The sequence below is a fragment of the Rosa rugosa genome, chromosome 2 (assembly GCF_958449725.1).
Source record: "Rosa rugosa chromosome 2, drRosRugo1.1, whole genome shotgun sequence".
Lineage (NCBI taxonomy): Eukaryota > Viridiplantae > Streptophyta > Magnoliopsida > Rosales > Rosaceae > Rosa > Rosa rugosa.
This window is the reverse complement of record NC_084821.1, coordinates 12,591,363-12,617,800: the sequence shown is the minus strand read 5'-3', so window position 1 is coordinate 12,617,800 and position 26,438 is coordinate 12,591,363. Positions and strand designations below refer to the sequence as shown.

The following is a 26,438-nucleotide window of genomic DNA, read 5'->3' as shown; positions in this document are numbered from 1 at the left end:
GAACAACACGCATATACAATCTCTCTGTAAGAATTTGATTTATCTGCCACATTAATGGGTGCCGGAATATTCTCTCTTTGCTTTCGGCCATCCAATCACAACGACTCCCCGGCAGAGCTAGGTGAGGCTCTACTTTACTTTACTTTACTTACTGCTGCACGTGTTTACTGTTGAAAATTCCAACTATTTTTTACCCATCCTAAGATGCATGCAGAGAATGGGAGCGACGTGATGTACTACTCGCTGCCTAAGTTCACCATGAGCGACCTAGAAGCTGCCACGGAGGACTTCTTGCCGGAGAACATTGTTTCGGCAAATGGAGAGAAATCTCCCAATGTGGTGTACAGAGGCAAGCTCAAAGACGGCCGTTGGGTGGCTGTCAAGCGTTTCACGTACTCAGCTTGGCCTGATTCGTACCAATTTCTTGTATGGACAAGTTTGCTTAATTTCCTCTTTTTGTTTCGTGTGTGTGTGATCTTTTTAAGAAAACAATCGAGTTGAAAAATGAAAATAATGGGTGTGGTGATATACAGGAGGAGTCTACAGCTGTCGGGAGGCTAAACAACGAGCTTCGGGCGAATTTGATTGGGTGTTGCTGTCATGGAAATGAGAGATTGCTTGTGGCAGAGTTCATGCCTAATCAAACTCTCTCTAAGCATCTGTATAGTAAGTTCACCTCCACATATAGTCCGTGAGACTCACTTGAAGAGGCTGGCTCTGAGGTTTCGAAAGCCCAGATGAAATTTAAAAATTGTGCCCTATAAAGTGATAGGTTCACATTCTCAAAAAAAAAAAAAAATAAATAAATAAATAAAATATAACTTGTATTGAACTTGTCTAGGGGAGTCCCACCCCATCCCCATGAAAGGGGCTATGAGGTTGCGAGTGGCTCTGCATCTGGCACAAGCTTTGGTGTATTGCAGCAGCAAAGGACGGCCATTGTACTATGATCTTAATTCTTCTAGAGTCCTGTTTGATCAGGTAATTGGGGCCTTTTTCTCTTTACGATGTAGACTTGTAGAGTTGTAGCCTTGTAGGTAAGTCTTTTGTTCGCCGTATGTTCCTCACAGTACTCAGTCTGCACTTGACAGAAAGGAAACCCCAGACTGTCCTGCTTTGGCCACGCCTTACGAAGAATAGCAGAGATGGCAAGAGCTATAGCTCCACCCCGGCTTACCCTCCAGAATACACACGGACAGGCAATGGCGGACCGAGGGGGGGTCAAGTGGGGGCATATGCGCCCACTCAAATTTTGTGCACAATGTACTTCATTGATAATCTAATTAAGCTAGGAGACAAATGTTAACATATAAGCCCCCCCTTAGCGTCTTAGCCTAATATTTTAATAACATATATACAATTGATAATTCATATAGATGAAATTAGTGTCAAACGTGTAGCAGCCTAACAGGCTTTTTATGGGACAGGGTGCAATTAAATGAAAAAGAAACTGAAACATTTAATAAAAGAATGAGACTAAAGGCATATGACCTCAGAGTAACCAAAATAATATTAGTTATATGACCAACACGTGATTAAACCAGGCTCCAATTGTTTTTTTTTTTTTTTGTTAAGAATTTTTTGCTAAGTACTCATTTGAATTGTTACGATAAACAACAAATTGTTTTCAAGTTTATTGTTTAATTTTTTTTTTTTTTTTCACGGCCCCAGACAAATAAAGTTCTGGGTCCGCCACTGCGGACAGGTATATTACAATCTTTTTTGCTTCAGCAAATACAGAGCAAAAGTCAATTATATGAGTCATAGATTGTCTTATTACTCTTATCTATGATGTCTTCCCATCTATATTCTAAACCGTCATCTAGCTCCAGAGTGAAAAACTGTGTTTGGTTGTTTAGCAAAAGTTGTCTTTTACACAGAATCACTGGATGGAAAAAGTATTTGACTACCTCCTAGTTGGGAACTTGGGATGCCTACATGTTTTACCTTGCTCATGTTCTCTTTTGCAGATAGCTTTGACTACCTCCTAGTGGCCTACATGCCTTATATGAGTTTTGAAAACGAGAGTGCTACCGTATTTATTGTATATTTCATCTTGCTGAGACTAAAATGAATTCCAAGGGACCTCGATCAGTTGAGGCATTCGGATTGGATGACTAGCTTAATGGATATATCTTTCGATTTGGCAGGAAGAGTGATGCCAGAAAGTTTGATTTACAACTTTGGGACCTTACTGCTTGATCTGCTTAGAGGCAGACATACCCCAGCAAACCATGTAACTTTCCTTTCCTTTAAGCTAAGTTGCTCACTCTCACCATTTCCTGATCAAATAATTGCTTTAAATATTCAAGATTTGGGTTGTAATTACAATTTCTTTTAAACCGATCTATCATATTAAGAAGTTTCTAACTAAATTTTGGACTTTCTTTTCTGGAAGGCTGTTGAACTAATACGCGATCAAAATTTCCTGATGCTGATGGACTCAAGCTTGGTGGGTCATTTCTCAAATGATGATGGAACTGAGCTGCTGCGGTTAGCTTCACAATGCTTGTAGTTTGATCCTTGTAAGAGACCAAATCCCAAGTCTCTTGTGACTGCCCTCATTCCTCTTCAGAGAGAAACAGAGGTATCCCAACTTTGTGTATCCTATACTGATCATGCTCGTGTATGCCTTGGAATTTGATTTATCTGCCTCTATTTTGCAAAGACGATTTGCATTACTGCTGCATTAAGGTACCAGGAAGGTTCCCGTATATCATCTCATGTAGTGTTTTTGCAGGTTCCATCACACGTTTTGATGGATATTCCACATGGGAATGTGCCTCCGAAACAGTTGTCACCTCTAGGTGAAGCTTGCTCGAAATTGGATCTTACTGCAATTCATGAAATATTGGAGATGACTGGATACAAAGCTGACGTTAAGAAGGAAGTTAGTTGCCCTCAATCCTAACACTTACATATATTCTCTACTTGATGACATCTGCCAAGTGAGAAAATATAGATTAGCTTTTCGCCTTTTCTATATTGCAACTATTACCCTTTTTTCTTTAGTTCTTCAATTTTAAGTCTGATCTATGTTTATAATCACTCTTTCTATAGTAAATGTTGATATTCTCTACTTTGTGACACCTGCCAAGTGAGAAAGGATTAGCTTTTCTATATATATTGCAACTATATATTACCCTTTTTTTTTTGTTTTTTTTTTTTTTTCTTCAACTTTAAGTCTCATCGATCCATGTTTATTATCACACTTTCTATGGTGAATGTTGATTATTGCACTGCCCTTGCAGCCTTCTTTCGATTTGTAGACAGATGCAATGAAGAAGGCACTAAATTCTAGGCAGCAGGGAGATGCTGCTTTTAGAGATAAAGACTTCGGGAAAGCAATAGGTCCCTATACTGAAGTAAGGGATTTAACGATAGAAATTATTTTCATCATAGCTTCTGTAATCAAGTTAATGTAGTTGAAAGCATTGCTGACATAATATTTTGGCATGGCATTCCTAATTTCCTACAAATAAAAAGTTATGACTTCGATCTCATGACTCAAATGTTTAACAATGATAATCACCGGCCTGATATTATGCATAGGGCATCAATAGAGAGGAGGATAGAATATGATCGACTATTGATTATTATGTTCTTTCTGAAGCATATCTTTTACTGTATACTTGATGCAATGCTCACTGTATAGGACTCAAATTCAATCACTGAATCCTGTAAAGGAGCTGTGAAATCTTTTCTGTTTTGATTTCATCATTTCTTGCGTTTAATTGCAGTTCATTGATAGTTGGAGCTTGGAATCGCAAACCGTGTTTGTTAGACGTTGCTTTTGTTACTTGATCACTGACAGGGCAAAAGAAGCACTTATAGATTGTATGAAAGCCCTCGAACTACACCATGTATGGCCCACTGCCTTCTATCTTCAATCGGTTGCCCTAAAGATCCTAGGGATGGATAATGATGCGCAGGAAATGCTGAAAGAAGGCGCATTGTTGGAAGCCATTCAAAACAAAAAAGCTGATAGTGTGTAGGTGTTTCAACAATCCCCTTCTTTCGTCTAAACCACTATATATAGTTTTGCCAATTCCCTCTTTATTTGGTCTTGGATTATATATAGGAGTCTGGAGTTGAACAAAAGTCGAATTACTTGTTTGTTTCCTCTGGTATATTCAGATAATGGTACTATATGATTTAAGTTTCTAAGTTTCTCAACTTTTGGACTATAGAAGTTTTATGATTTGCGGTACTATAAATTTTGTGGAGGGAACCGAAATTAAATAATAGTTGGCTTAGAGCAAGTCCAGCGGAAGGAACTTGACTGGTCATAGTCAAGAAAAATCTGATGTGGTGACCGGCCATGGGAGAAAAGCAAATGCAGCGGTGGATTCTTGCCCAGGCAAACCTTGGCTTTTCTTGCCTGAGGTCAAAGAAAAAGGCAACAGCCTGACTAAAACCTTGACCCAGCATGCCCGGCTGCCACCTCAGGAAAGCATGCAAGTTGGCTGACGTCAGCGACATAAAAGCAGAGAGAGACGAGGAGGGCTTTGCGCGTGGAGGAGACGCACGAATGAGAGAGCAGCAGCCGCATTTGCTGACCGGCTGTGTTGGAAATTTTGTCGCCTAGCGGCTGTGTTGGAAGCTGCAGAGAGGACGCGTGGCAGAAGCTGTGGGGTGAACAGTAAAGATGAAAGCAACGGTCAATTAATCCCAGCCCTTGGTTTCAATTAAGAAGAGAATCCCAATTAAACAGTGAAAATGATGAATAGTCTTGACCGGGCAAGAAAAAAAACGGGTGCAAACCCATGTCCAGTGGCAGTGAATAGTAACTTGACTGGTCGAATTCTTGACTTCTCGACTTTGCCTTTTCTTGACTACTGGTGCACTTGCTCTTATGATCCATCAATATGCCCGTTAATGTTTAGTTATCACCAAGATGTTCATATTGTTACTGTTAAGGTTATATAGAGTGGCCAAATATGTCTTCCTGCTTTTGAATAGCATTATTAATGAGAGGCTTTGGACTTTAAAAGAGATAAAAATAAAAAAAACAAGAAACTACACATGGAAATTCCCTTCTTTTTGATATTGTCGATATATATTAATACTCATGCCAAAAAGGACCATTACATATCCTCCCTCTACCATCTCTGGGTAGATAAAGAGTTTGTGGAAAACCACAGCGATACATAGATTAGGTCCGATCATTTGACGGTACTCATGCTCACTTATTTAAGCAAGCCTACAGACTATGAAATAACATAGTAAATAAGCAAGCCTAAAAATAAAACTTATACTTGCCCTAAAAACAAAAGCAATAGAGTTCCCTAAAACAAAGGGAATTATTGTAACTAGACTTACTAAAACATAAAAAGGACTAAGGCAAAAACTCCAACCCAAATCACTCAGCCCAAGAGGGCAGCCCCAAGACAAGAGGCCCAAACTCAGGCCCAGCATGTAGTATTCAAATTCCCGTCCGGCAGCAGCCCCTGATCAGCGAGGCGGACCAAACGCCAACCATGAGTGCCGCCGAACAAGAAGAAAGTTGCAACCTTTAGACGCCGAGCGATCCGAGTTTCGCGGAGCAAAACAGAAGTCTATAGGACTCACTAGTTTTGTATTGGAAATTCCCTTCTTTGACATAACGTTGTGGAAGTAATATGATTCAAAGTATCATTGCGCGTAGTCTGGTAAGGGAAAATGTTGGTACGTAAACTTCTCTCTCTAAGTTGGGAGCATCTCTCTCTAGAATAGGGATTTCCTCTTCCACTTGCCCATAGTGGTTCCCAGGACTTGGTTCCTTCTTTTGGTTAATCACCAACCCCCACCGCCCATTCTCGGCACTCTTCCAAGTTGTTACTCCACCACCACCAGAACCTGTCATCTCCACTGACCCAATTACCAAACATCACCACTCTTCCAAGTTTTCACTCCACCACCAGTACCTGTCATCTCCACCGTCCACAATTATCCAACATCAACACTCTTCCAAGTTTCTACTCCACCACCAGCACCTGTCATTTCCACCACCGTCGTTACCCATCACCACCGCTCTAAACAACTTAAGTCACCAGCCATATTCATACTGCTGCCTGCATTACATTCATCCACCTACCATCGGTTTATCACTGATCTAGCATCACCCACTCTAAACCACTCAATGACTCTACTTTAACACCTGCAAACAATCATCTCCACCATCGGTTTTTCACTGATCTAGCACCACCCACTCTATCACTCTACTTTAACCCCAGCGGACACCTCCTCTCTCTGATCAACAATCACTTGCGGACACCCCCAGCCACCTGCCCTCTCCATTGGGATGGCCTCTCTGTCACCTCCCACCTTACCATCTCATCCCGATTCTTCTTCTCCAGATTGCATCCTATTCCCTACATCTTCCCAACACTATAAATACCAGTACATCATGCTCCTCTTCTTCTCAGGCAAATTCTCCTCTCATCACAGTCAATTTACCTCCTCCTCCCATCTGTTCCATCAATCTCCCCATAAACACCCTCTCTCACTCAACACCATGAACCCCAACAATACCGAAAACCCCAACCCAGATGACCATGTTCTAAATTTAGATCTCAACCAACAAGCTCCTGATGATGAGCAACCTCTCACTCTCCTGGGATTTGTCATTGCCGACAAATTCCTCAATGTTGCTGCGGTGATCCGTATCCTGGTCCGTGCTTGGGCAGATTTTGGAGAAGTTCATATCGAATCCATTCGTGATAATCGGACTTTTGCTATCACTCCGATGGACAGAGAAGGTAGTCAGCGAATCCTCGATAAGGGCCCGTGGTCGGTGATGGGATATGCGATCTGTGTCCATCTTTGGCCTCTGGAAGCTCGGCTGGAAGATGTTCAGGTCCATCTCCTCTCAATCTGGATCCAAGCTCATGGCTTGCCTCTGGGCCAAATGACCAGATCCAATGCTCATCTTATTGGAGCTACTGCTGGATCTGTAATTGAGGTTGAAGACCCAAATGCAATTAATGGTTGGAGAGGGTTCCTCAGGCTCAGAATCAGCATCAATACTCGTAATCCCCTCACTCCCGGAGTCTGGATCCGGAGTGGTAATCGCCCTCCTGTGTGGGTGGAATTCAGGTATGAACGCATCTCCCTTTTCTGCTACAACTGTGGAAGAATGGGCCACAGTGAGCGTTTCTGCTCCCATTCCCGACATCCACGGGCTGAAAGGCTGGGGGCTTGGATGCTTTCTCCAACCCCTCGACGGCCAAACCGTATTCCCTCTGATGGAGAACGCGGCTGGGACCGCTTTCAGAGACAGTGTTTTCAGAGCCGCCAAAACAGATATCAATACCCAGGCCCACCCTCAGTCATGACCCCTCTCATTCAAGTTGCTGAATCAACATCACCCCAGTCACATCAGTCCAACCGGGGAACAATCATCATATCGGGGCTCCCTGCCTTTGATCCGGAGTGCCCCATCCATGGCCATCCTCTCCGTCGGGGGTCGGGCTCTGACATGTCTGACCGGGATAAAGGTAAAGGAAAAGCAATTATGGAGGATGACCCAATTATTAACACTAGTCCTGAGGGTGTTAGGCATAATGGTGCTTTACTGGACCTCTGTACCTTCCCAACCTTGGGCCCTGATGGCGAGATAACTATGGGCCTAACAAAATTTGTTTTTGATCACTCCCTCAAGGACTTCATCTCTGTTAGTTCTGTTGATCATACTACTTTGGGTTTGGCTGATCACTCTTCTGTTCCCCTTTCTCACCACCCTTCCCAACCCCAGCTTCCTCAGGCCTATCAAACGAATATATCCAGGCCTGCTCCCATCCACTTCTCTACAAAATCAGACATCCCTTACAACCAGTCCGTCCACACAAATAATCTCCCAAACACCCCCACGGAACTAGTCTCTTTCCGGTCCCCTTCAACTCACACAACCCCAACGCTTCCCAATTCGTCCCCCACTTCAAGTCAGGAAGGTGTTGTCACTGGTATTGCCTCTTTCCTGGATCAGCTTCGTCTCAAACGTCAGACTGATGATTCCTTTCTTCTCTCTGACCGGCTCACTAAAAAGACAAAATCAAGCTCTATCCCCACTACACCAGTTGGAATCTTACAAGGAATCCCTATTTCCCCTTACTCCCCTAATGATGATATCCCTGATCCAGAATTGGATATGCCCCTGAATCTGCTTGCTGCTAGGGGCCGGGGCCGATCTGGTCGCAATAGGAGCCGAGGAGGTCGGGGAAGAGGGAGAAAGCGAGGTACTTTGGTTGACTCTGTTATGTCACCTCACCAATCTGAATCCATACTCAGGGAGACTCTCTCCACTCCTAAAGGGCTTTTTGCCGTACAAATCATCCTGGCTGAGACTTACCAGGCAACTATCCCACCTTTGGACCTGAGTCTCAGTTCTTTTCAGGCCCTGATCCCCCCGCCATCAGCTCCACCGTTGACTTCCTTGCAGCACTTTGTCAACCCCTATCAGGTCAGAAATCCTCTGCAAATCCTCCCTGACCAAACAAACCCTGTTGGTCCCCCGATTTTTGTGTCTGAAGATCAGGATCCCTCTGCTCCTTCTACCTCGGGGACTACAATCTTTGATTCTGATCATGCTTTTGATCATGGCACCGGTGGCTGGCCAGATGCAGCCACGGGGTCACCATGAGGCTTCTATCTTGGAATTGTCAGGGCTTGGGGGCAGCCTTGACTGGGAAAAATCTCCGGCGGTTGAAAAAACGCCATACCCCCTCGATGCTTTTTCTTATGGAAACTCGGCAACAAGAGCCTGTACTTAATTTCTGGAAGAAACAGCTGCTTTTTGACCATGTTTTTGTGGTAAATCCTTCAGCAAGCAATGGCGGTGGCCTGGCTCTCTTTTGGGACAACTCTATCCATGTTACATGCATTTCCGGTTCAGTTAATTTTATTAATACCTCTGTAACTTTTGTATCGGAGGCTTTCTCTTGTAATCTTTCTTGGATGTATGGGAATCCCCATGTTAATCAGAAAAATGTATTCTGGCGTTCTCTTTACACAGCCTTCTCTCCACATATTGGCCCTTGGTTGTGCTTGGGTGACTTCAATGAGATCCTTTGGCTCCACGAAAAGTGGGGGGGTCTCCCTCAACCTCAGTGGAGAATCATGCTCTTCCAAAACTTCTTGAATCATTCACAATTGACTGATCTACATTTCCAGGGACCTGAATTTACCTGGTACTGTTTTCAGCATGGAAAGGTGGTCATCAAGGAAAGGTTGGACCGTGCTTTGGGCAATAATTATTGGATTGTTAATCAACCCCGATCTCAAATCTTCCATCTTCCTTTACTGGGTTCTGACCACCGACCAATTTTGGTTGACACCGCTCCTGCTCAGAAGATTAATCCTCCTCTCTTTCGTTTTGAGCATCTATGGACTCTCCACCCGGATAGCTATCAGATTGTCCAAGAAAATTGGAAACCCTGTCTTCCTCCGTCAGCTAGTGTGACTTGGGCTAGAAATTTGCAGAGCTGCAAATCCTCCCTTGGTTCTTGGGCCAAAAAAACCTTCCCAAACTTTGGCAAACAGGTCAGCTCAAATATCAATCGAATCCAATCCCTTTTGGATTCTGATCAGGATGAAATTCAGGGGGAAATTCAGGAGGATATCTTTACTGCTACTAATCAGATTGCTTCTCTCTGGACTCTTGAAGAAGTTTATTGGAAGCAAAGATCCCGAATCTCTTGGCTGGCCCATGGGGATCTTAACACTCATTTTTTCCATCAGAGCACTTTACTCCGCAGATGCCGGAACAAAATTCTTCGGCTTAATAATGGTTTTGGCCAGTGGTTAAACATTGAGGACTCTATTGTCTTGCATCTCAACAGCTATTTCAAGGATATGTACACAGCCATACCAACTCACCATACCCAAACTGTTCTGGACTTTGTTGATCCGTTGGTCACGGATGAGATGAATGATTCTCTGATGGCCTCTATTTCCCTTGAGGAGGTTAAAGCAGCAGTTTTTGAATTAGGAGCTCTCAAAGCTCCCGGCCCGGATGGTTTCTCTGGTTCCTTCTACCAAACTTACTGGGACATTGTCAAGGAGGTTGTCCTTGCTGCAACACATCAATCCTACGAATCAATGACCATTCTTGAGCAATTCAACAACACTTTCATTGCATTAATACCAAAGGTGGAAGCTCCCCAACTAGCTTCACATTTCCGCCCAATTGCTCTGTGCAATTTTGCTTACAAGATTTTAACCAAGATCATCTCCAACAGGTTGACTCCTTTTATGCCTGTCCTAATTACTGAAAACCAGTCGGCCTTTGTCTCTGGTCGCCAAATTCAGGACAATATCTTGGTCGCACATGAGATGTTCCACCACCTCAAACTCTTGAAATCTGGTATTCAGGGGGAATTTGCTCTCAAACTTGACATGAACAAGGCTTATGACCGAGTGGATTGGAATTTTCTGGAGCTGGTGCTACTCAAACTTGGGTTCCACCATACCTGGGTTCGCCTTGTTATGAATTGTGTAACTTCAACTTCCATGACTCTCTTGATCAATGGCTCTCCAGGTAGGAAATTTAGACCCACAAGGGGTTTACGCCAAGGTGACCCACTATCCCCCTTCCTCTTCCTGTTTATCAACGATGTGCTATCTACTATGATCAGAAAGATATGTCATGCAGGTCTTTTAGATGCTATCAAGCTTAACACTGATGGACCTTTGGTTAGCCACCTCTTTTTTGCTGATGACTCAATCTTCTTTCTCAAGGCCACTTTGTCAAATTGCGAGGTGTTGTCTGATACAATTCATCACTACTGCTGTGCTTCAGGTCAGTCTATCAACAAGCAAAAGTCCACTCTCTTTTTCAGGCCCAACACCCAACCACAGATTGCTAAACTCATTAGCTTGGTTCTGGACATGAAATCGGTCCCAAACCCGGGTCGATACTTGGGTCTCCCTACAGTTTGGGGCAGATCAAAGATCTCAGCTTTGGCTTATGTTAAAGATAACATACTACAGAAGATTTCGGGTTGGTCTAAGTCAACTCTATCTCAAGCAGGCAAGGAGATATTGATCAAATCCGTTGCAATGGCAGTCCCGATGTACCCAATGACTGTTTTCAAGTTCCCAGCAGGGCTCTCAAATCAAATAAACTCGGTGTTGGCTGATTTCTGGTGGGGGAATGCTTCATCCCCGGGTATGCACTGGAAAAATTGGGCTTTTCTTGGTATTCCAAAATCAAATGGTGGTTTGGGTTTCCGGAATTTGGCTGATTTTAACATTGCATTGCTTGCAAAGCAGGGTTGGCGCATCCTTTCCAGTCCGAGTGCATTATGGGTAAGAGTTCTGAAAAGTAGATATTTTCCTCAGTCCTCTTTCCTTGAGGCCACCCGTGGTTCTTCCCCTTCATGGGCTTGGTCTAGTCTCCTTGATGGTAGGCGTCTCATCACGGGCGGAGGAATGTGGCAGGTTGGTTCGGGCTCCCAAATTGACTTCTGGAAGGATAACTGGATCCCTAGATGCCCCTCTGGTAACCTCCTCCAATACAGGCCCCAAAATGCCCCTTTATTGAACTCGATGAGTGTCTCTCATGTCATCGATAGATCATCCAACTCTTGGAACCTGGATCTGGTTTCATCTTTCATTCCTTTGGAGATCTTCAATGCCATTCAAGCTACCACTTTTGGCACCCAGAACGACCATGACAAGCTAATTTGGGCTCCCACTTCTTCAGGAGTTTATTCGGTCAAGTCAGGCTATGCACTTCAAGTTTCTGGTACTTCACATAACCTTGCCTCTCACCCTCATCAATCTCATTCTATTGACTCCAAAGTGTGGATATGGCTATGGAAAGTCCGAGCTACTCCAAGAGTGAAACATTTCCTTTGGAGAGCTCTGTCAAATGCCTTGGCTACAAATCATAATCGTCACACTAGACACTTGACTCAATCTCCTTTGTGTCCGCTGTGTCAAGCTCACCCGGAAACAGTTGAACACATTCTCTTGTTATGCCCATGGGCCATGCGTACCTGGTTTGCCCACCCACTCTCCTATAGAATTGACTCTCAGACCATCACTTCTTTGGACAGGTGACTTACTGAGTTGTTCCTTTCAAATGGTGGCCTTGGCATGACAGACTCGCAGTTTACTACACATGTGGTTTTCTTATTGTGGTTCATTTGGAAAGAACGGTGTAATTGTGTGTTCAATCATATCTCCCCAAATTCTCTTTCGGTGGCGTCGAGGGCTTTTAGAGCTTCATCGGAATTTCTGGCAATTCCTACTTTCATCAGCCCAAAGATTCACCGCCCTTGCAACTCTGAGGATTCCTTTCATTGGCTTCCACCTCCAGTTCACTCTTGGAAAATTAACACGGATGCGGCATGGGATTCTTCCACTCTTTCTTGTGGGCTCTCAGCTCTATTACGTGACTCTACTGGAACTTTAGTAAAAGGCTTGTCCCAGTCGAATTTTGCTTCCTCCTCCTTGGCTGCTGAAGCTATGGCTATTGATCTTGGCCTCAGCCTTGCCTCCTCTATACCTCTTTCTTCTTTTCAGTTGGAATCAGACTCTTTGGTTTTGATATCAGCTTTTTTAAATCCTTTGTCTGCGGTTGACTGGTCGACTTCTCAGATTGTTTCCACCATCCGAACGAAGGCTTCTAGCTTCAACCGTGTAAACTGGCGTTGGACCAGTAGGAGGACAAACGCTGCTGCGGATCTTGTGGCAGCGTGGGCCTCGCGCAGGGTGTGCCCGGTGGATTGGGACTCCAATCCCCCTCCCTCCCTAATGCGCATTTTACTTTATGATGCAGCTGGTCCCCCCCCTTAGCTCTGCTTTTTTGAGGGTGCGCTGGATTGGAGTTTGTTGTCCAGCTTTTCTTTTCTGTCTTTATTTTCCTGGCGTTTAGCCTCTGTTTCTGTTGGCTTCTTGGCCTGTTTGTTTCTCTTGTAATGTTTCTTTGCCAAAAAAAAAAAAAAAAGTATCATTGCGCGTCATTATAAGTTTCGAAGTGTGAAATTCTGTGTATAGTCTGATTTTTTTTTCCCCACTTAAACCCCGACAGCGTGAGGGAAATTTATTGAAAAGAAAAAAGAGTACACCAAAGCAGGAGAGACATAAACCTTATCCCGCCGAAACAAACTAAAAAACCTTTAACTCGCTAGTAGCAGATAAAACTAACAGAAGCGAAGTTGGAAAGCCCCAACCAATTACTATTACAAAAGGAGAGAACAGAATCCGGTGGCAAGTCCCACCATGTCAAACCTGATGAAATTATCCCTTGATTTGCCAAAGCATCTACAAGTCAGTTGCCTTCACAAAAAATATGGAAAGATGGAAACTGCATCAGAGAAATCCGGTACAAGCAGTTACTCCACTCTACACTTAATTGCCAATTCAAGGCACTAAAGTTGGAGAGTGAAGGAAATTAAGTTGCTGTATTTGACTTATTTCGATGGTGATAGTAATTGGTATGTATATGATGACAATGCAACCAGTTAAACCCCTATTCTGTGGAAGAATCAGATCATTCAAACAATTCGATTTTTCGAGTACGTTTCTTCAAGTAACGAAACTGCAGCTAATTTTTTGGCGGAATGAGTTTTGAAGCATTGTAAAGGGCAAGTATTGTACTCAATCAGCCGGCTGGCAGATATTCTTTTCTTTTCCCGCTCGCCAGAAGGCTAATTAGATACTCCACATTATAAGACAAAGCCTTAGTGTGACCATAGTTGTCTCCAAAGCTCAAACCACACAAAACAAGTCGACATAGTATTAAACTATGAAATTCACAAGAAGAGCATAGACTCTCTTCCACGGCCACAGCAAGAAAACATCGAAGGCATGAAAAACATCGGACTTCATTTCCCTATAAATTTCTACATCTTTCTCATTTGATATCACAAACCGAAGAAGAAGTACAGAAGAGATAAAGAGAGAAGTGTACGTACCAAAGATGTCGAAGGCAGAGGTTATTCTTTTGGACTGTTGGATTAGCCCTTTCTGCATGAGGGTGAAAATTGCTTTGGAAGAAAAGGGTGTTGCATACGAAAGCCAGGCTGAGGATTTGTTTGGAGGCAAGAGTGAACTTCTACTTACATCAAACCCCCATGGCAAGGTGCCTGTGTTGCTCCACAATGCGAAACCTGTGTCCGAGTCCGCCATCATAGTTGCCTACATCGATGAAACCTGGTCTTCCTCACCATTGCTCCCACCTTGTGCCTACGGTCGAGCTCAAGCAAGGTTTTGGGCTGACTACATTGACAAAAAGGTTTGTGCCATTCTTTAATAATGTGAATCGTCTTTAGCATGTTTTACAGTTCTAAAAGTGCTTTAAAATGTAACCAAATGCGGCTTTTGTATTGAGTTAATTTGGTCGATGACAAAAGATGAAATACTGTTCTTGAGGTCATTAGCTTGTAGTGCTTTTTGGGGAAGTGCCTAGCAAATGCTTTCTCAGCAACAAAATTGCTGTCTTTTCGTCTTCAAGAATACCGAGCAAAAACACTTCCTAGGATATAGTTCTAGATTATTTATTTCATACTTGTGTGTCTAACTTCAAGAAGCGCTTGTATACACATGAAGGTGTTTGATGCGGGCAAAGCCATCTTTATGAGCAAAGGAGAAGCAGTAGAGGTTGGTAAGAAGGACTTCATTGAGATTATAAAGACTCTAGAGAACGCTTTGGGAGATAAGGATTTCTTTAATGGTGATACCTTCGGTTTCGTCGACATCATAGGCATTGCCATGACGAGTTGGTTCCCTGCTTATGAGAAGTTCGGGAGCTTCAAGCTTGAAGATCATTGCCCCAAATTCTCAGCTTGGATCAAGAGGAGCTCGCAGAGGGAGAGTGTAGCCAAGGTCATTCCAGAGGCAGAGAAGGTCATTGAATTTGTGACCATGTTTAGGAAGATGATGGGAGCCGAAGATTGATCGAAAGGCTTGGTTCTTTCAACACTAGCTGGCTAGCGGCTAGTACGTACCATCACTACTGTGTCTACTTGATCAACTTCTGTTCTTCGTCTACTTTTTCTCTGTGTACTTTTTTTTTTTGAACAATTTTCTCTTCCAGTACCTGTTTTTGTCTTTTTAACAGCTCCCTACGTACGGGAATAAGAATAAGGGAACAATAATCGTTTTCATTGATCTTCAATTGCTCTTTGAATATACAAATCAAGGGTACGTGTTTTCAATAAATTTCATCATGGGACGATGATATAATCTATCTTGGTTTCAAAGTTTCTCGGATTAAAGGCTTCAAAAAAGGAAATGTTTCATTTCTTTATGTATAATGCTCCAGCTCAAAATTGAAAAATACCTATTTCAGATCAGTACTCTGATTCTTGACTGCTTTAGTATTGTGTTTCCAATCCAAATAGAATTAGCAAAGCGGTTCTCAACAGTTTCACTCCAAGGACCAAACAGAAAGCAAGAGATTTGAAATTAATTCTTAAATTTTGATACCGTAACTCAACACCGAGTTATGTGGTAAACCGCAAATGAGACAAAATACCATATCACAATTATGATAAATAACTTGGTGCCTATTACCAAAATGAAAATATGAGGGCAAGTTCTATTTTTTTTTTTTTTTTGGTTCTTTTCTCTTTTCTTGATCAGTTTTCCCTGCGCAAAGATTTGAACTTAAAGTGGAAAATCCTTGGAAGCCAAAACGTATAAATGGTCTATATGAGATAAATGGGAGAACCATACAAAATATAACTTGGTACTCCTACAATCCAGCAAGAAAGCAGGGTATTATTAACTATAAACTTGGATGGGCAGAGCTGAACCATTAACAAGCTAGAAATAATTCTTGGTACTACTTTTGCTTAACATTACTGCCAAAATAGTAGCAGCATCCAAACACTTTAAAGTGCAACAGGACAGTCAAAAACAATAACAATTATTTCAGGAAACAGAAGACTAATTTCCAATTCTATTATGGAAATAAAACATCAGCATATCTCAAAAACTGCCCCAACAACAAAAGAGACATAACAAGAGAACAATTACAGTCCCACATCCCCCAATCCCAGCCAAGCAATTATCGAATGAAGAGTGTGTCCCTAGTAGACTAGGCCCAAATCTTACATAGGAGGCCTACCAGCACCAAGCAGCTGGCCAACTAGATTAGTCACCTGCAAACAATAGTTTTTCATTTAGACACAAAAGAAGCTTAGATTTGTGCATAAGTATAGATGCAGCAGCAAAAAGTGTGAAGTGTATGAAGATTAATATGCAGGGGGCTTATTACTTTCTTTTGTGGCTGAATTGTCAATCAGAAGAATCACTTCATTATAACCAAAAAAAAAAAGAAAAGAAACAGTTACACTTAAAAACACTTTACTGACAATAAATGGTGATCCCAAGAGTCTTGCAACTTGATGATAACAAATGTTTGAAGATAAATTCCAATATAAGGAATGAATGAAGAAATATAAATACTTGAAGGGCAAGTACGAATTTGCTGTAACTTAACCCAATAATCCATAAGAAAACACCTCGATAGCTTACCTGCCAGTACTTTGAGACACAACGATCAATGCAACTGTTTTCACCCATATTTAGCTCAGACTCCTTGTACCTGGTTGTACAAGGCAACTTGTTTATTAATGTCAGTATGAACTGATTATCCAAAACAAAATATGTTGAAACCTTTCAGAAAGGTCCATAAAATCAGGAGAAAAAAAACAAAGTTCACATACTTCTTCTCAACACACTTGTTGAAGCATGTGTGGGTAAGCCTGAAACAAAGCAAATACGCAAACGGATAAGCAAAACCTGGTTAACTGCAGGAGCAAAGAACAATCAAAACGTAATAGATTTGCTTAGTGCAAGTATATAACAGAACAGCGAAAAAAGACTCCAATGCTCACAGATTGAACCAAAGATGCTAGAAGTGTAGGTACAGAAAGTATTATTGAAGCAAATAGTATAACGATCAGGTATGCTCATCAAATAAAGTAAGAGATCTAATAGAAACAGAAGTAAGCAAGGGTGAAAAGCCAAAATAAATGAATGAATGGAAGACAATGTGAATGGCAAAGCACCTGAACTAATTGCTCAAACTACTGGAGCTGAGATTGAAAAGTAATCAAATTCAAAATACCACCTTGCAAAAACCAAATTACTAGTTTGTGACATCAACTAAAATACAAGGCAGAAAACTTACTTGTTAAATAACTCAACCCTGTACTCCATCTCCTTCTCTGCCATACCAAAAATCTGCACACAATTATTTAAAATGCATGAGTTCCAGGACAACAACTCAATAGCAAAAGGGACCAATCCACCCCCAAGATTAAAAATGAACCAGTTGCCTTCTAAACTCTCAGGAAATACCTTTGTTTCATTAAGATCAAACCCCAGTCATCACTGACCAATTAGACAATATGCCAAAATTAATTGCACCCAAATTCACAGAAAACACAGATTCCCAATACCCACTAAGAATTTCAATCACAAAATCCCAAAACTTGCCCAAAATCCAATCTTTGGCACACATAAAAATCCAATCTTTGACACACTGAATTCTTGTTCACATTCAGAGATACAGAAACTAAAAGCAATGAAGAAAAGGGTATGTACCTGTTCCTTGTCCAAACCCACTGGAACATTGTTAGCAGCCATTGGACCCTGAAAAAAACCCCAAATTAATTTACACAGAGTCCTTCAAAACAAATCCAAAAGTGAACAGAACGGCAGAAAAGGGTTTCAGCAGTCTTACTGGGTGAGATGGAATACGAAGTGTTGTGATTGGTATCTCTGGATTTAGAGGGGTTTAGATTTCTGGTTTGTAGCCGAAGTGTTGTAATTGAGGTATATACACGATTTAGGGTTTTAGGAGTGAATCTAGGGTGTATATGAGTAGACGGGAAAGCAAGTCACTGTTATTTGATTATTCTTTTTTCTTTTATTATTTATGCCCCTCTCTCTTTTGCCCTTTTGGTGCACACAGGCCCACATGATTTATTGCCTCTCTGTTTTTTTTATAAATAAAAACATAGTAACAAAGTGTTAGCACACTTTGAGATAGGACATAATTTAAATAAAGCTCTTTTCATTTACAAGCGGATGATTGAGTGTAGGACCTTATCTAATTCACATTCGTTCAACTTGCGTGGCCAGGTTTCCGCTCACATTTGCCTCTTTTGTTTTCTACTTTTTACTTTCAATTTTTTTCTTTTAATTTTTGTTATGTTCCGATTCATTACCTCCACTCACACAAACAGACTTATGTTACTAGATCAAATCATTATACGGTCGCTCAGCTTTACGGTAAATATGAGATACCATTTCTTCGACAAAACTTTATATACGTCCAACTAAATGTCACAATCTTGTGAACAGTAGTATTAATCTTGTGAACTAAGGATGATGGGTAATGGATAGACATAATTGTCTATCACTAATTACATGCAGAGTTGTGAGAGATTCTTATGATTGATGAGTAACTTATGGAATTAGATGCTTTAATTTACCTTTGAAATCAATAGGGGTCACCTGTACAGACAAGTTTAACATTACATGCACAAATTAGCTGAGCTCATCATTGGGTGAATGAAGATGGAAAACAGGTTCTTAGCCTCTTACCCACTACTCCAAAAATAATATAACTTGTTATTTGATAGTCAAGCAGAACCCTTTATACATTACATAACCTACAAATTTGGAATTGGCCCTCAAAACAAGAATGTAGGGCCAAGTTGGAATGGGTACAGAGACAAAGTAGAAGTACAAAGCACCAAGAGAACTGGGGCTCTAACTTATACAGGAAAGCCCTTTTGTTTTCCCTAGTGGTGTTCATTATAGTATTTTGAAGTGGAACAGCCATGAAATAACAAAGGCAATGATCATGCAAGCAAGCAGGAAATTCATAATGCGGCGGCCATGCCACATGGTTCGGGTTTCCACCATGATCACAGATGCTGCTGCTGGTGTTGAAGGGGATGTTGGGGCGATGGCTCCATTTGCCTCGTTGATCTGCTCACCAACTATGTTAAATGCAACGACACCACAGATCTCGCAGATTCTTGAAAATAAACGAAACTACTTTTGTCAACTATAGAAGCAAAACTATGTAGAATATGAATTCAATGGAGTCAGGTAGGCAATGTAGCAAGAATATGAATTCAATGGAGTCAATTATGCAAGACCGATTGAGATAAGAAAGCTAGTTCTAGAGGACAGGTTATGGTGATTTATACAATGGGCATAGTCACAAGCCATAGTAGATTGTATAGTCAACAACACAAACTCAACAGTAAAGATGAGAATGTTATAAATACTAAAAGTGATTCAACAAAACTATCATTGTGCTGTCATCAACATGTCAGTCCATTAGCATTCACGATGGCCAAAATAAACAATAATTGGCATGCCTTCTCTGCATATCCATTACTCAATCGTGGTTATTCATGTACATAACAGATATAATGCCTAATACAGCAAGTCTTAACCATCTCCATTTAAAGGTTACCTTATGGTGTTTTCAATTCATGCAAGCGTATTAAGCTACATTTCCTGTTATCAGAATTTGGATATTTTCTTTTCATCCATCAACTCGGCACATTAAAAGTAGTATTCTCTTGTTTGTCAGCAGTTCATGTTAAGTTGATCTGTTCAGTTTGATTTATTAACCAAACAGTGCCTCCCTCTCTTCTGGAGATGATATAGTATGCAAGATCTAAGCGTTTCAGCAAAGTTATCACTTGCCGAGTTATAAGTAAGAAAGCAAGAGGGGAACTCCACATATAGCTATCTCTTCATTGTCATAAGCAAACTCAACTTCTGAACTTCAATGCATCATGACATTTAGTTCTTTATAAGAAACATGGACAGACCAGTACAAAACAGAAGCTTTTAAACACAGGCAGAGAGTTATGTGAGCAAAGAATTCTTGACAACTAATGGAGCTCCACTCTAGCATATAGACAAGTCAATCAGTTTGCATTGGACCCCATACTCTCCAGTCTGCACTAAAAACTAATCACGTGAACATGAAAACTACTCATAATGATCCATATCTTTAGGTTGGATGGGTCAAATAGTGACCACAAGATTCTTCTTCTTCTACATAGCTATGATATGCCTTCTATTCTAGATAAGTTCCATCTCATTCAACTTGCTAGTAAGTAACAAAAGAGCAAGAACAATGGTGAGTATTACATGAAAGGAAACTACTAAATTAGTATGCATTTGAATAAGCTAAACTCAGAGAAGACTAGCAAAGTTCTGATATTTTTTGGTATTATTCTTTAAAACTAAAGGGTTCTTATAGTAAGATCATGGTTTAGTAAGTAAATGCACAATGCAGAGACTACTGAGAATTCAGCTAAAGAAAGTTTAATATAGTCCTAAGGTTCATGATTGAAGTAAAATTCCACCAAAAACAAGCCAAATCCCTTCATTAGGGGCAAATGGGTGCCTAGAATCTGCAACAAAAACCAAGAATTTAACATAAAGACAAGAACTTTACTCACGTATCACCCTTGATCTTGAACCAAGTCTCAGCACATTGCTTATGAGCAGCACCCAAATCACCCTTGCAAGAACATCCCAAGTCAATTGGAAGCCCAGAAGAGTCCAACCCACCACCCTCAAAACCCAAGTGGCAAATTCTGCAAATTCTCTCAACCTTACTCAAATGCACCACCACCTTATTCTTCAGCTCCAAAACCCCACTCTCCAAATCCACACCCTCCAAAGAACAACAATCCGACCCACAAGAATCAAACGTGGACTCATCCGAAACGGACACGTCACTCACCAAATGCCTGTGACTCTGCACAGCTTCAACAACAGCCAACATCATTGGTGAAAACCCAGACAGAAAATCTGAGTGGAGAAGAAGAAGAAGTAGAGCATTTGGGGTTTTGAAGTGAAGAGAATAATGTGGGTGGGGTTATGGAGTAGGTGGCATTTGATTTCTGTGTTTTAATGTAAAAATCAATGTCTGTGTCTAAAAGTGTCTCGATCACAACCTCGATCACTGTCTTTGTGTGTGTTTATGTGTGTCAGTTTTCGAGCAATGTTGTTGTTGAAAAAGAAAAATGCAAGAAACAAAGAAAAGAAAGAGGTGACTGCTTAGCAGAAAAGATAATAGAACGAATTATGAGGAGGCTGGTAGGGTAGAGCTCAGAGTACAGGGAAATATTAAAGGTCAAACAATGAAAGACTTGCAAGGTCTTTAATGGCTACCAGTTGTGGGTGGGCACATTGATAGTGACACAAGGAAAGAAAGAATTTTTGTGTGTGACCCTTTCCAAAACCTTCACTTATCAGTTATCAATAAGTTACTGACTATGTAGCATTTTACTCTACGTCTCTGCGATGTTGAAACTTGAAAGACCAACTTTAATTTCACTTGTTTCGGCAACTAACATTTAATACAGTGAAAACTGATGAGACATTTTTCTCCGTTGGAGTGTTTGAGCTTCCTCCCAAAATGGGGTCCAATCCGGCTCGAGGGATTAGTCCTTGCATTAGGCAGGAGATATCCTGGTATAACCAAAAAAAATGCGAATGAAAATAGAAATAATTGCTCATCTTTCTTTTCTTCTTTATGTTTTTTATTTTAAGTTGATTTGTATTTTAATTCATGTGGATCAGAAAATTCACATAAACCACAATACAGTAGCAGACAACAAATCCATAGTGTCGTTATAGACCAAAAGATAACCAATGTGAGCCCAGGGGTACCACATTTTATAACTATAAATATACATGTTCTCTTTCAATCAATTACAGGCAAACAAGATGATTGATATATCTTAAGTCCTTAACCTAGCAAAAATACACCTACATAAAACAAGAACCAGAGCGAAAACATTGAATGCTTTTATCTATTTGACATGATAGAACTGGAATTTAAGCATTTGGAACAAGAACCTCTTTCTTTTCTTCTTTTTCTTACAATTCTGATTTGACCTCTCACAGAATATTAGTATAATTGGCTTATTACAGAATACAGATAATCATGCTCTTCGAGTTATAAATCACAATAACAATGAGGACCATCTTCCACTATTGAATGTTTCTTCGGATGCTTTTATAGGTGTAAGATAATCTGGCATCATTGCCACAAGGGTTGGTCTGCTTTCAAGTTTTTATAGGTAAACAGGGACCAACTAAATCTGCAGAGATTTAAATGATAACCATCTGCAAAAAAAAAATATTAAAGAAGGAACTGCATTATAGTCGCAGTAGAAACATTATCCATCACCAAATAATAGACTTCTGTTATGAGGGTTTATGAATCTTTTCAGGCGAATATTCCTTCACAATCTCATTGTCATTTGGTTATATGTCAAAACAAGCAAGCACATAAAACCTGAATGATCATAACACGATCAGAGGGTTAGCCCCATGAAGGATTTGACATAGAAAGCATGACATGATCAGTACTACAAACTTCTGCTTAGAAAGATTTTCAAGCAGATTATCAGTTGCACAGAGCAGCTAGGAGTGAGTAACAAGCCTTTGAATAATGACATGTCATGGTATTGCCACAGAGCATGAAAATGACTGTATTTGAACTTAAACAGAAAATGTTACTACCCCAAGTTGCTATCCAGCATGAGCAGCCACCCAGGATTCAATCACCTACACATGCTCATCCTAGATCCGAAAACAACAGTAAACTAAACAGAAAACATCAATACTCAAACTTACTATCCAGCATAAGCAGCCACCCTGGATAGAATCATCATACATATGCATATCTGAAGTCCTAAAAGGAAGGTCTGAAAATGACAGTAAACTAAACAGAAAACATCAATACTCAAACTTACTATCCAGCATAAGCAGCCACCCTGGATAGAATCATCAAACATATGCATATCTGAAGTCCTAAAAGGAAGGTCCTCATTGTGATAGATGGAAAACAACAGAATCCCACATGATTGCAGCAAAGAATGGTAATTTTGATTCTGTTAACTCACACCAATCATTCAACATCAGCAACTATGCTATCTGAAAGTGAAACTAAACAAACTGAATTGACGGGTGTCCATGTCAAATTGATGTTGGATGTTGAAAGATGGATGCAAGTTAACAGAATCAATTTACCCATCTTCACTAGCCTTGTCAAAGTTACAAGAGATATGAGCCAAAATTGCAACAAAGCATCAAATAAAATCGAGTTACTGTATCAGATACAAGAAACTGCAAGCCACTGTCACATCACACAATACCATTTTCTTACCATGCCAATATATGTTCTACATGTGAATCAAAAAATAAATAAAAATATGTTCTACATGAACACAACTATCAATACAATAGAAGCAACTTTAATTTCAAAAGATAATCAGACAGTGTCCTAGTTGAATGCATACCAGAAGACTAATTGTACCTTTTTCCCCTTAAAAGGGGGAAGGGTGGAGGAAAGCCAAAAGAGCAACTTCCAAAATCAAGGCTGCTATCATGGTTTTGACAAAACAACCACTCTGAAATGCAAGCAGATTTTTCAAATACTATGCAAGAAGAATACAACCCGGGAACTCAGAAAGCAAACTCAGTCATGCTCAATCTTTTTCTTGATAAAAAATTCCATTTGAATTGCTGAAATTCCAAAAAGTGAAAAGTTTATTCTAACTTCAATACACAAGGATGTTACAGTGGAGTATCAAATCTAGTCAAACTGATTTTTGAAATTAAGAACTACCATATTTGAGCAAAATTCTCCCAATGGAGGTACAACTAAGAAATTCAAAATAACATCAGAGAATTACAAATCAGGCAACACAATCCCTAAAAAGGAGGAAATGCATCAAGCTGGTTGAACTTCAGGTGTTGCTGGAGCAGTTTCTGTTGGTTTAGTCATACTTGGAACACTTTCAGTCGACTTAGATAAGCTTGGAATGTACCTCCAACCACGCTTGTGGACTCCACTTATTTTCTTGGGAGCATCTGCAGCTGGCAAGCCTGCAACATATTCTATTATATTAACTTCATAGCAAAGCCTAACCCAGGAAAAAAAAAACACAATAGAACATTATTTGAGCAGTTCTGATTTTTCACAACTACAAGTCTACACAGAGTTTTAAAAGAAATAAAGAATCAAGACTCTAAAAAGAAGGAACCTCTTATATAGGTAATCCATGAATATATGCATCACATCTATATGTTCAAGCACTTAGGGAGGTAGATAGAGTGTCAATATCACATTATCAATTACAAAGTTCTCACCTATAATTAAAGCTAGGTTGCATGCACGCAATCACAGTTTAACATACTCTGACCAGGAAGACGCATGTTCAATCTCCTATGCAAGTATATCTAACCATTTTCCTAAACAATTCGTTGGACCAAAACCTAGACGCACCAATTCCCAACCATTCAGGACATGTTGTTCCAAACAAACGTAATTATTAAGCGATACCACAAGTGAATTATCAAAATTCTGCCACCACCACACAAATGGTGCATAGAGGATCAAAATGGCATGAACAACCCATCAGAAAACAAACATTGATCAGAGTAGTAAGCCTAATTGAGTAGACCCTGCTACTTCGACTAACAAAACCAACCAACTGGTAGACAATTATAATTCCCTTGAGTCACTTCTTCACACTAGACACTTTTAAATCAAATAAGTATCGAAACCAATCCTATCTAATAATGCAAATAAAACTAATTCCATGAAATGTAAAACCCACCTTCCTTATGAACGACTCCCCATGCCTTTCCATGCTTACCATCCTGTCAAAATTGAAAAAGCCAGCATAAACCCTAAACCCTTAAACAATACAGAAACCGCTAAACGAACTCACACTCCCACATTACACGCAATCAATCAAATCCAAAACCAGAACATTCAAAACAATCTCAAATCCCAATCGTTTCTCAAAACCCAGCAATAAAACAAACCTTGTAAAGATTGATTTTGGTGATCTGATACGAGACGCCGACCCAGTGGCTCTTAGCCATGTGGTACCCAAGTCCCCAATTGGGCAGATACTGTGCCACCTCGAACAGGTTCTTCTTCTTTCTCTTCTTCGGCTTAGTGGCCACCGGAGGAGAAGAATCGGCGGCGGCGTCAGTAGGGTTTGGCGAAGCGGTGCTGAAGCTTCTGACGAAGCTCGACGTGAACCTCAATAACCCTACTGTTCGATCCGTCACTGCTCTCTGTGCGAGACTGCTCGCCATTTTCGACTCTCTGGCTTACGGCTCCGATTTGATTTTGGGAGGAGGCGAAAATGGTTTTAAAAGGGGTTTTGTATTATTTCGGTATGACCCCGTGAGTTTTGTTATATTGGTATTGACCCCGTATGCTATTCTTTTTGTGCAAAACTGTCCCTAATTAAGATATTTTCGTTGCGTTTGTGATGGGGTGGAGTAATAGACCATGCACCAGCCAAATGAAGGAACTGGAGAAATTACATAATGTGGACCCCAATGTTTATTAGAGAGAGTCACATCTTTGTTATTAATTATTTTTGGCAATCATGTCTAATAATTTCCTTGAAGATTATAGAACATTTTCAAACCTAATGTATTAATACAAGTGTTTAGTATAGTTTCATGATATTATTTCAGGATGTACTCTAAATGCCTATTGTAATCAGGGGTTTAGGCTCAATGTCCCCCCCCCCCCTTGTATTCGACTGTTTCATTAATCAAGGCTTGAGGGCAGTTGCACCAGCCCTTTATTCAAAAAAAAAAAAAAAAAAAAATACTAGAAATATCTTGATGATGGAACGGACGGTAACTAAACGTTTAAATTTTGACAAAGACGTAAAAATTGAAACTCATATGTTTAAATTTTGACAAATACTACAAATACATCTTCTTTGCTTTTTTATTTTTTTTACTTAAACAATGAATCTTTATATTTGAGAGGTCCGAGCATATGTTAGAAAGAAATAAGTTTGTTAAAGCAAAAGATAGATGAGGGAAGAGGGAGATGGGGCGAAAAGATAAACCTAGAGAAGGTATGGGTGGAACACTAACAAATTGGGATTGTAAATTTCAACACTACAGGCTTCCAATTTTTTGTTATGTCAAATTTCGGATTAGAACATAAAAAATTCCAGTAGTGTTTGCGATTTCGCTACAACTTTTGGAGTTCGTGTATAATTTCTTAACCCAATGTTAGATGACTTGGATCTAATCTAGAGATTGGTGCGATTGCGGTTATCTAGAGTGAGTGGGTTAAATCAGAAACAAGTGACTCTTCTCATCACATTAGATGATTAGAACCAGAAGCAGTGAATTATATTTGATAGGAATGTGAAGAGAAACAAAGTTGAGAAGCAAGTATATATGATTTCAATTTAAGCAGAAACAAGTGACTCTTCTCATCACATTAGATGATTAGAACCAGAAGCAGTGAATTATATTTGATAGGAATGTGAAGAGAAACAAAGTTGAGAAGCAAGTATATATGATTTCAATTTAAGCAGAAGCACAAATCATAAGAATGGGAGAATATAAGCAAGCCAGCTAAACAGATACCAAAAGAGGAACAAGTAAAAACCAAA

The 26,438-nt window shown here is 40.4% G+C and overlaps 5 protein-coding genes and 1 pseudogene across 6 annotated transcripts; 3 read left to right on the top strand and 3 right to left on the bottom strand.

The window, feature by feature from the left end:
- The first annotated feature begins 54 nt into the window (after window positions 1-54).
- Window positions 55-3,995, top strand: LOC133730371 (serine/threonine-protein kinase BSK5-like; annotated as a pseudogene).
- An 8,083-nt stretch (window positions 3,996-12,078) lies between these two features.
- Window positions 12,079-12,780, top strand: LOC133730370 (uncharacterized). Its single transcript, XM_062157977.1, has one exon. It carries the CDS (start codon window positions 12,079-12,081, stop codon window positions 12,778-12,780), a length of 702 nt encoding a protein of 233 aa, XP_062013961.1.
- A 1,075-nt stretch (window positions 12,781-13,855) lies between these two features.
- On the top strand, window positions 13,856-15,175 carry LOC133732673 (glutathione S-transferase U19-like). The gene is made up of 2 exons (XM_062160253.1): window positions 13,856-14,221; window positions 14,536-15,175. Exons 1-2 carry the CDS (start codon window positions 13,907-13,909, stop codon window positions 14,881-14,883), a joined length of 663 nt encoding a protein of 220 aa, XP_062016237.1. The 5' UTR covers window positions 13,856-13,906; the 3' UTR covers window positions 14,884-15,175.
- Window positions 15,176-15,745: 570 nt separating this feature from the next.
- Window positions 15,746-17,832, bottom strand: LOC133732108 (mitochondrial import inner membrane translocase subunit TIM10). Its single transcript, XM_062159576.1, has 6 exons — window positions 17,681-17,832; window positions 17,542-17,589; window positions 17,126-17,178; window positions 16,659-16,697; window positions 16,468-16,537; window positions 15,746-16,091 (listed from the first exon to the last, which is right to left on the bottom strand). Exons 2-6 carry the CDS (start codon window positions 17,581-17,583, stop codon window positions 16,041-16,043), a joined length of 255 nt encoding a protein of 84 aa, XP_062015560.1. The 5' UTR covers window positions 17,584-17,589; window positions 17,681-17,832; the 3' UTR covers window positions 15,746-16,040.
- Window positions 17,833-18,520: 688 nt separating this feature from the next.
- LOC133727899 (uncharacterized) lies at window positions 18,521-21,059 on the bottom strand. 2 transcript variants are annotated; one of them, XM_062155314.1, is made up of 2 exons: window positions 20,436-21,059; window positions 18,521-18,936 (listed from the first exon to the last, which is right to left on the bottom strand). In XM_062155314.1, exons 1-2 carry the CDS (start codon window positions 20,765-20,767, stop codon window positions 18,873-18,875), a joined length of 396 nt encoding a protein of 131 aa, XP_062011298.1. In that variant the 5' UTR covers window positions 20,768-21,059; the 3' UTR covers window positions 18,521-18,872. The 2 variants fall into 2 exon arrangements, with proteins under 2 accessions (XP_062011298.1, XP_062011297.1); XM_062155313.1 differs by having other exon boundaries at window positions 18,521-18,985; window positions 20,436-21,049.
- A 2,401-nt stretch (window positions 21,060-23,460) lies between these two features.
- LOC133732164 (uncharacterized) lies at window positions 23,461-25,173 on the bottom strand. The gene is made up of 3 exons (XM_062159654.1): window positions 24,826-25,173; window positions 24,615-24,657; window positions 23,461-23,880 (listed from the first exon to the last, which is right to left on the bottom strand). The coding sequence occupies exons 1-3, from the start codon at window positions 25,102-25,104 to the stop codon at window positions 23,726-23,728; spliced, it is 477 nt and encodes a 158-aa protein (XP_062015638.1). The 5' UTR covers window positions 25,105-25,173; the 3' UTR covers window positions 23,461-23,725.
- Window positions 25,174-26,438: the final 1,265 nt, after the last annotated feature.

Bases quoted from the DNA above. Each gene is read 5' to 3' on its own strand.
- LOC133730370 (XM_062157977.1), top strand. From the start codon at position 12,079: ATGACAGACTCGCAGTTTACTACACATGTGGTTTTCTTATTGTGGTTC.
- LOC133732673 (XM_062160253.1), top strand. From the start codon at position 13,907: ATGTCGAAGGCAGAGGTTATTCTTTTGGACTGTTGGATTAGCCCTTTC. The intron at 14,222-14,535 runs GTTTGTGCCATT...ATACACATGAAG, and splicing joins CTGACTACATTGACAAAAAG to GTGTTTGATGCGGGCAAAGC.
- LOC133732108 (XM_062159576.1), bottom strand. From the start codon at position 17,583: ATGGCTGCTAACAATGTTCCAGTGGGTTTGGACAAGGAACAG. The intron at 16,698-17,125 runs GTAAGTTTTCTG...GCTTTGTTTCAG, and splicing joins AGGGTTGAGTTATTTAACAA to GCTTACCCACACATGCTTCA. The intron at 16,092-16,467 runs GTAAGCTATCGA...TATTGTTTGCAG, and splicing joins GTGTCTCAAAGTACTGGCAG to GTGACTAATCTAGTTGGCCA.
- LOC133727899 (XM_062155313.1), bottom strand. From the start codon at position 20,767: ATGATGTTGGCTGTTGTTGAAGCTGTGCAGAGTCACAGGCATTTGGTG. The intron at 18,986-20,435 runs GTGAGTAAAGTT...TTTATTTTCAAG, and splicing joins TTCAAGATCAAGGGTGATAC to AATCTGCGAGATCTGTGGTG.
- LOC133732164 (XM_062159654.1), bottom strand. From the start codon at position 25,104: ATGGCGAGCAGTCTCGCACAGAGAGCAGTGACGGATCGAACAGTAGGG. The intron at 24,658-24,825 runs GTTTGTTTTATT...CAATTTTGACAG, and splicing joins CCAAAATCAATCTTTACAAG to GATGGTAAGCATGGAAAGGC. The intron at 23,881-24,614 runs GTGGGTTTTACA...AATATGTTGCAG, and splicing joins GGGAGTCGTTCATAAGGAAG to GCTTGCCAGCTGCAGATGCT.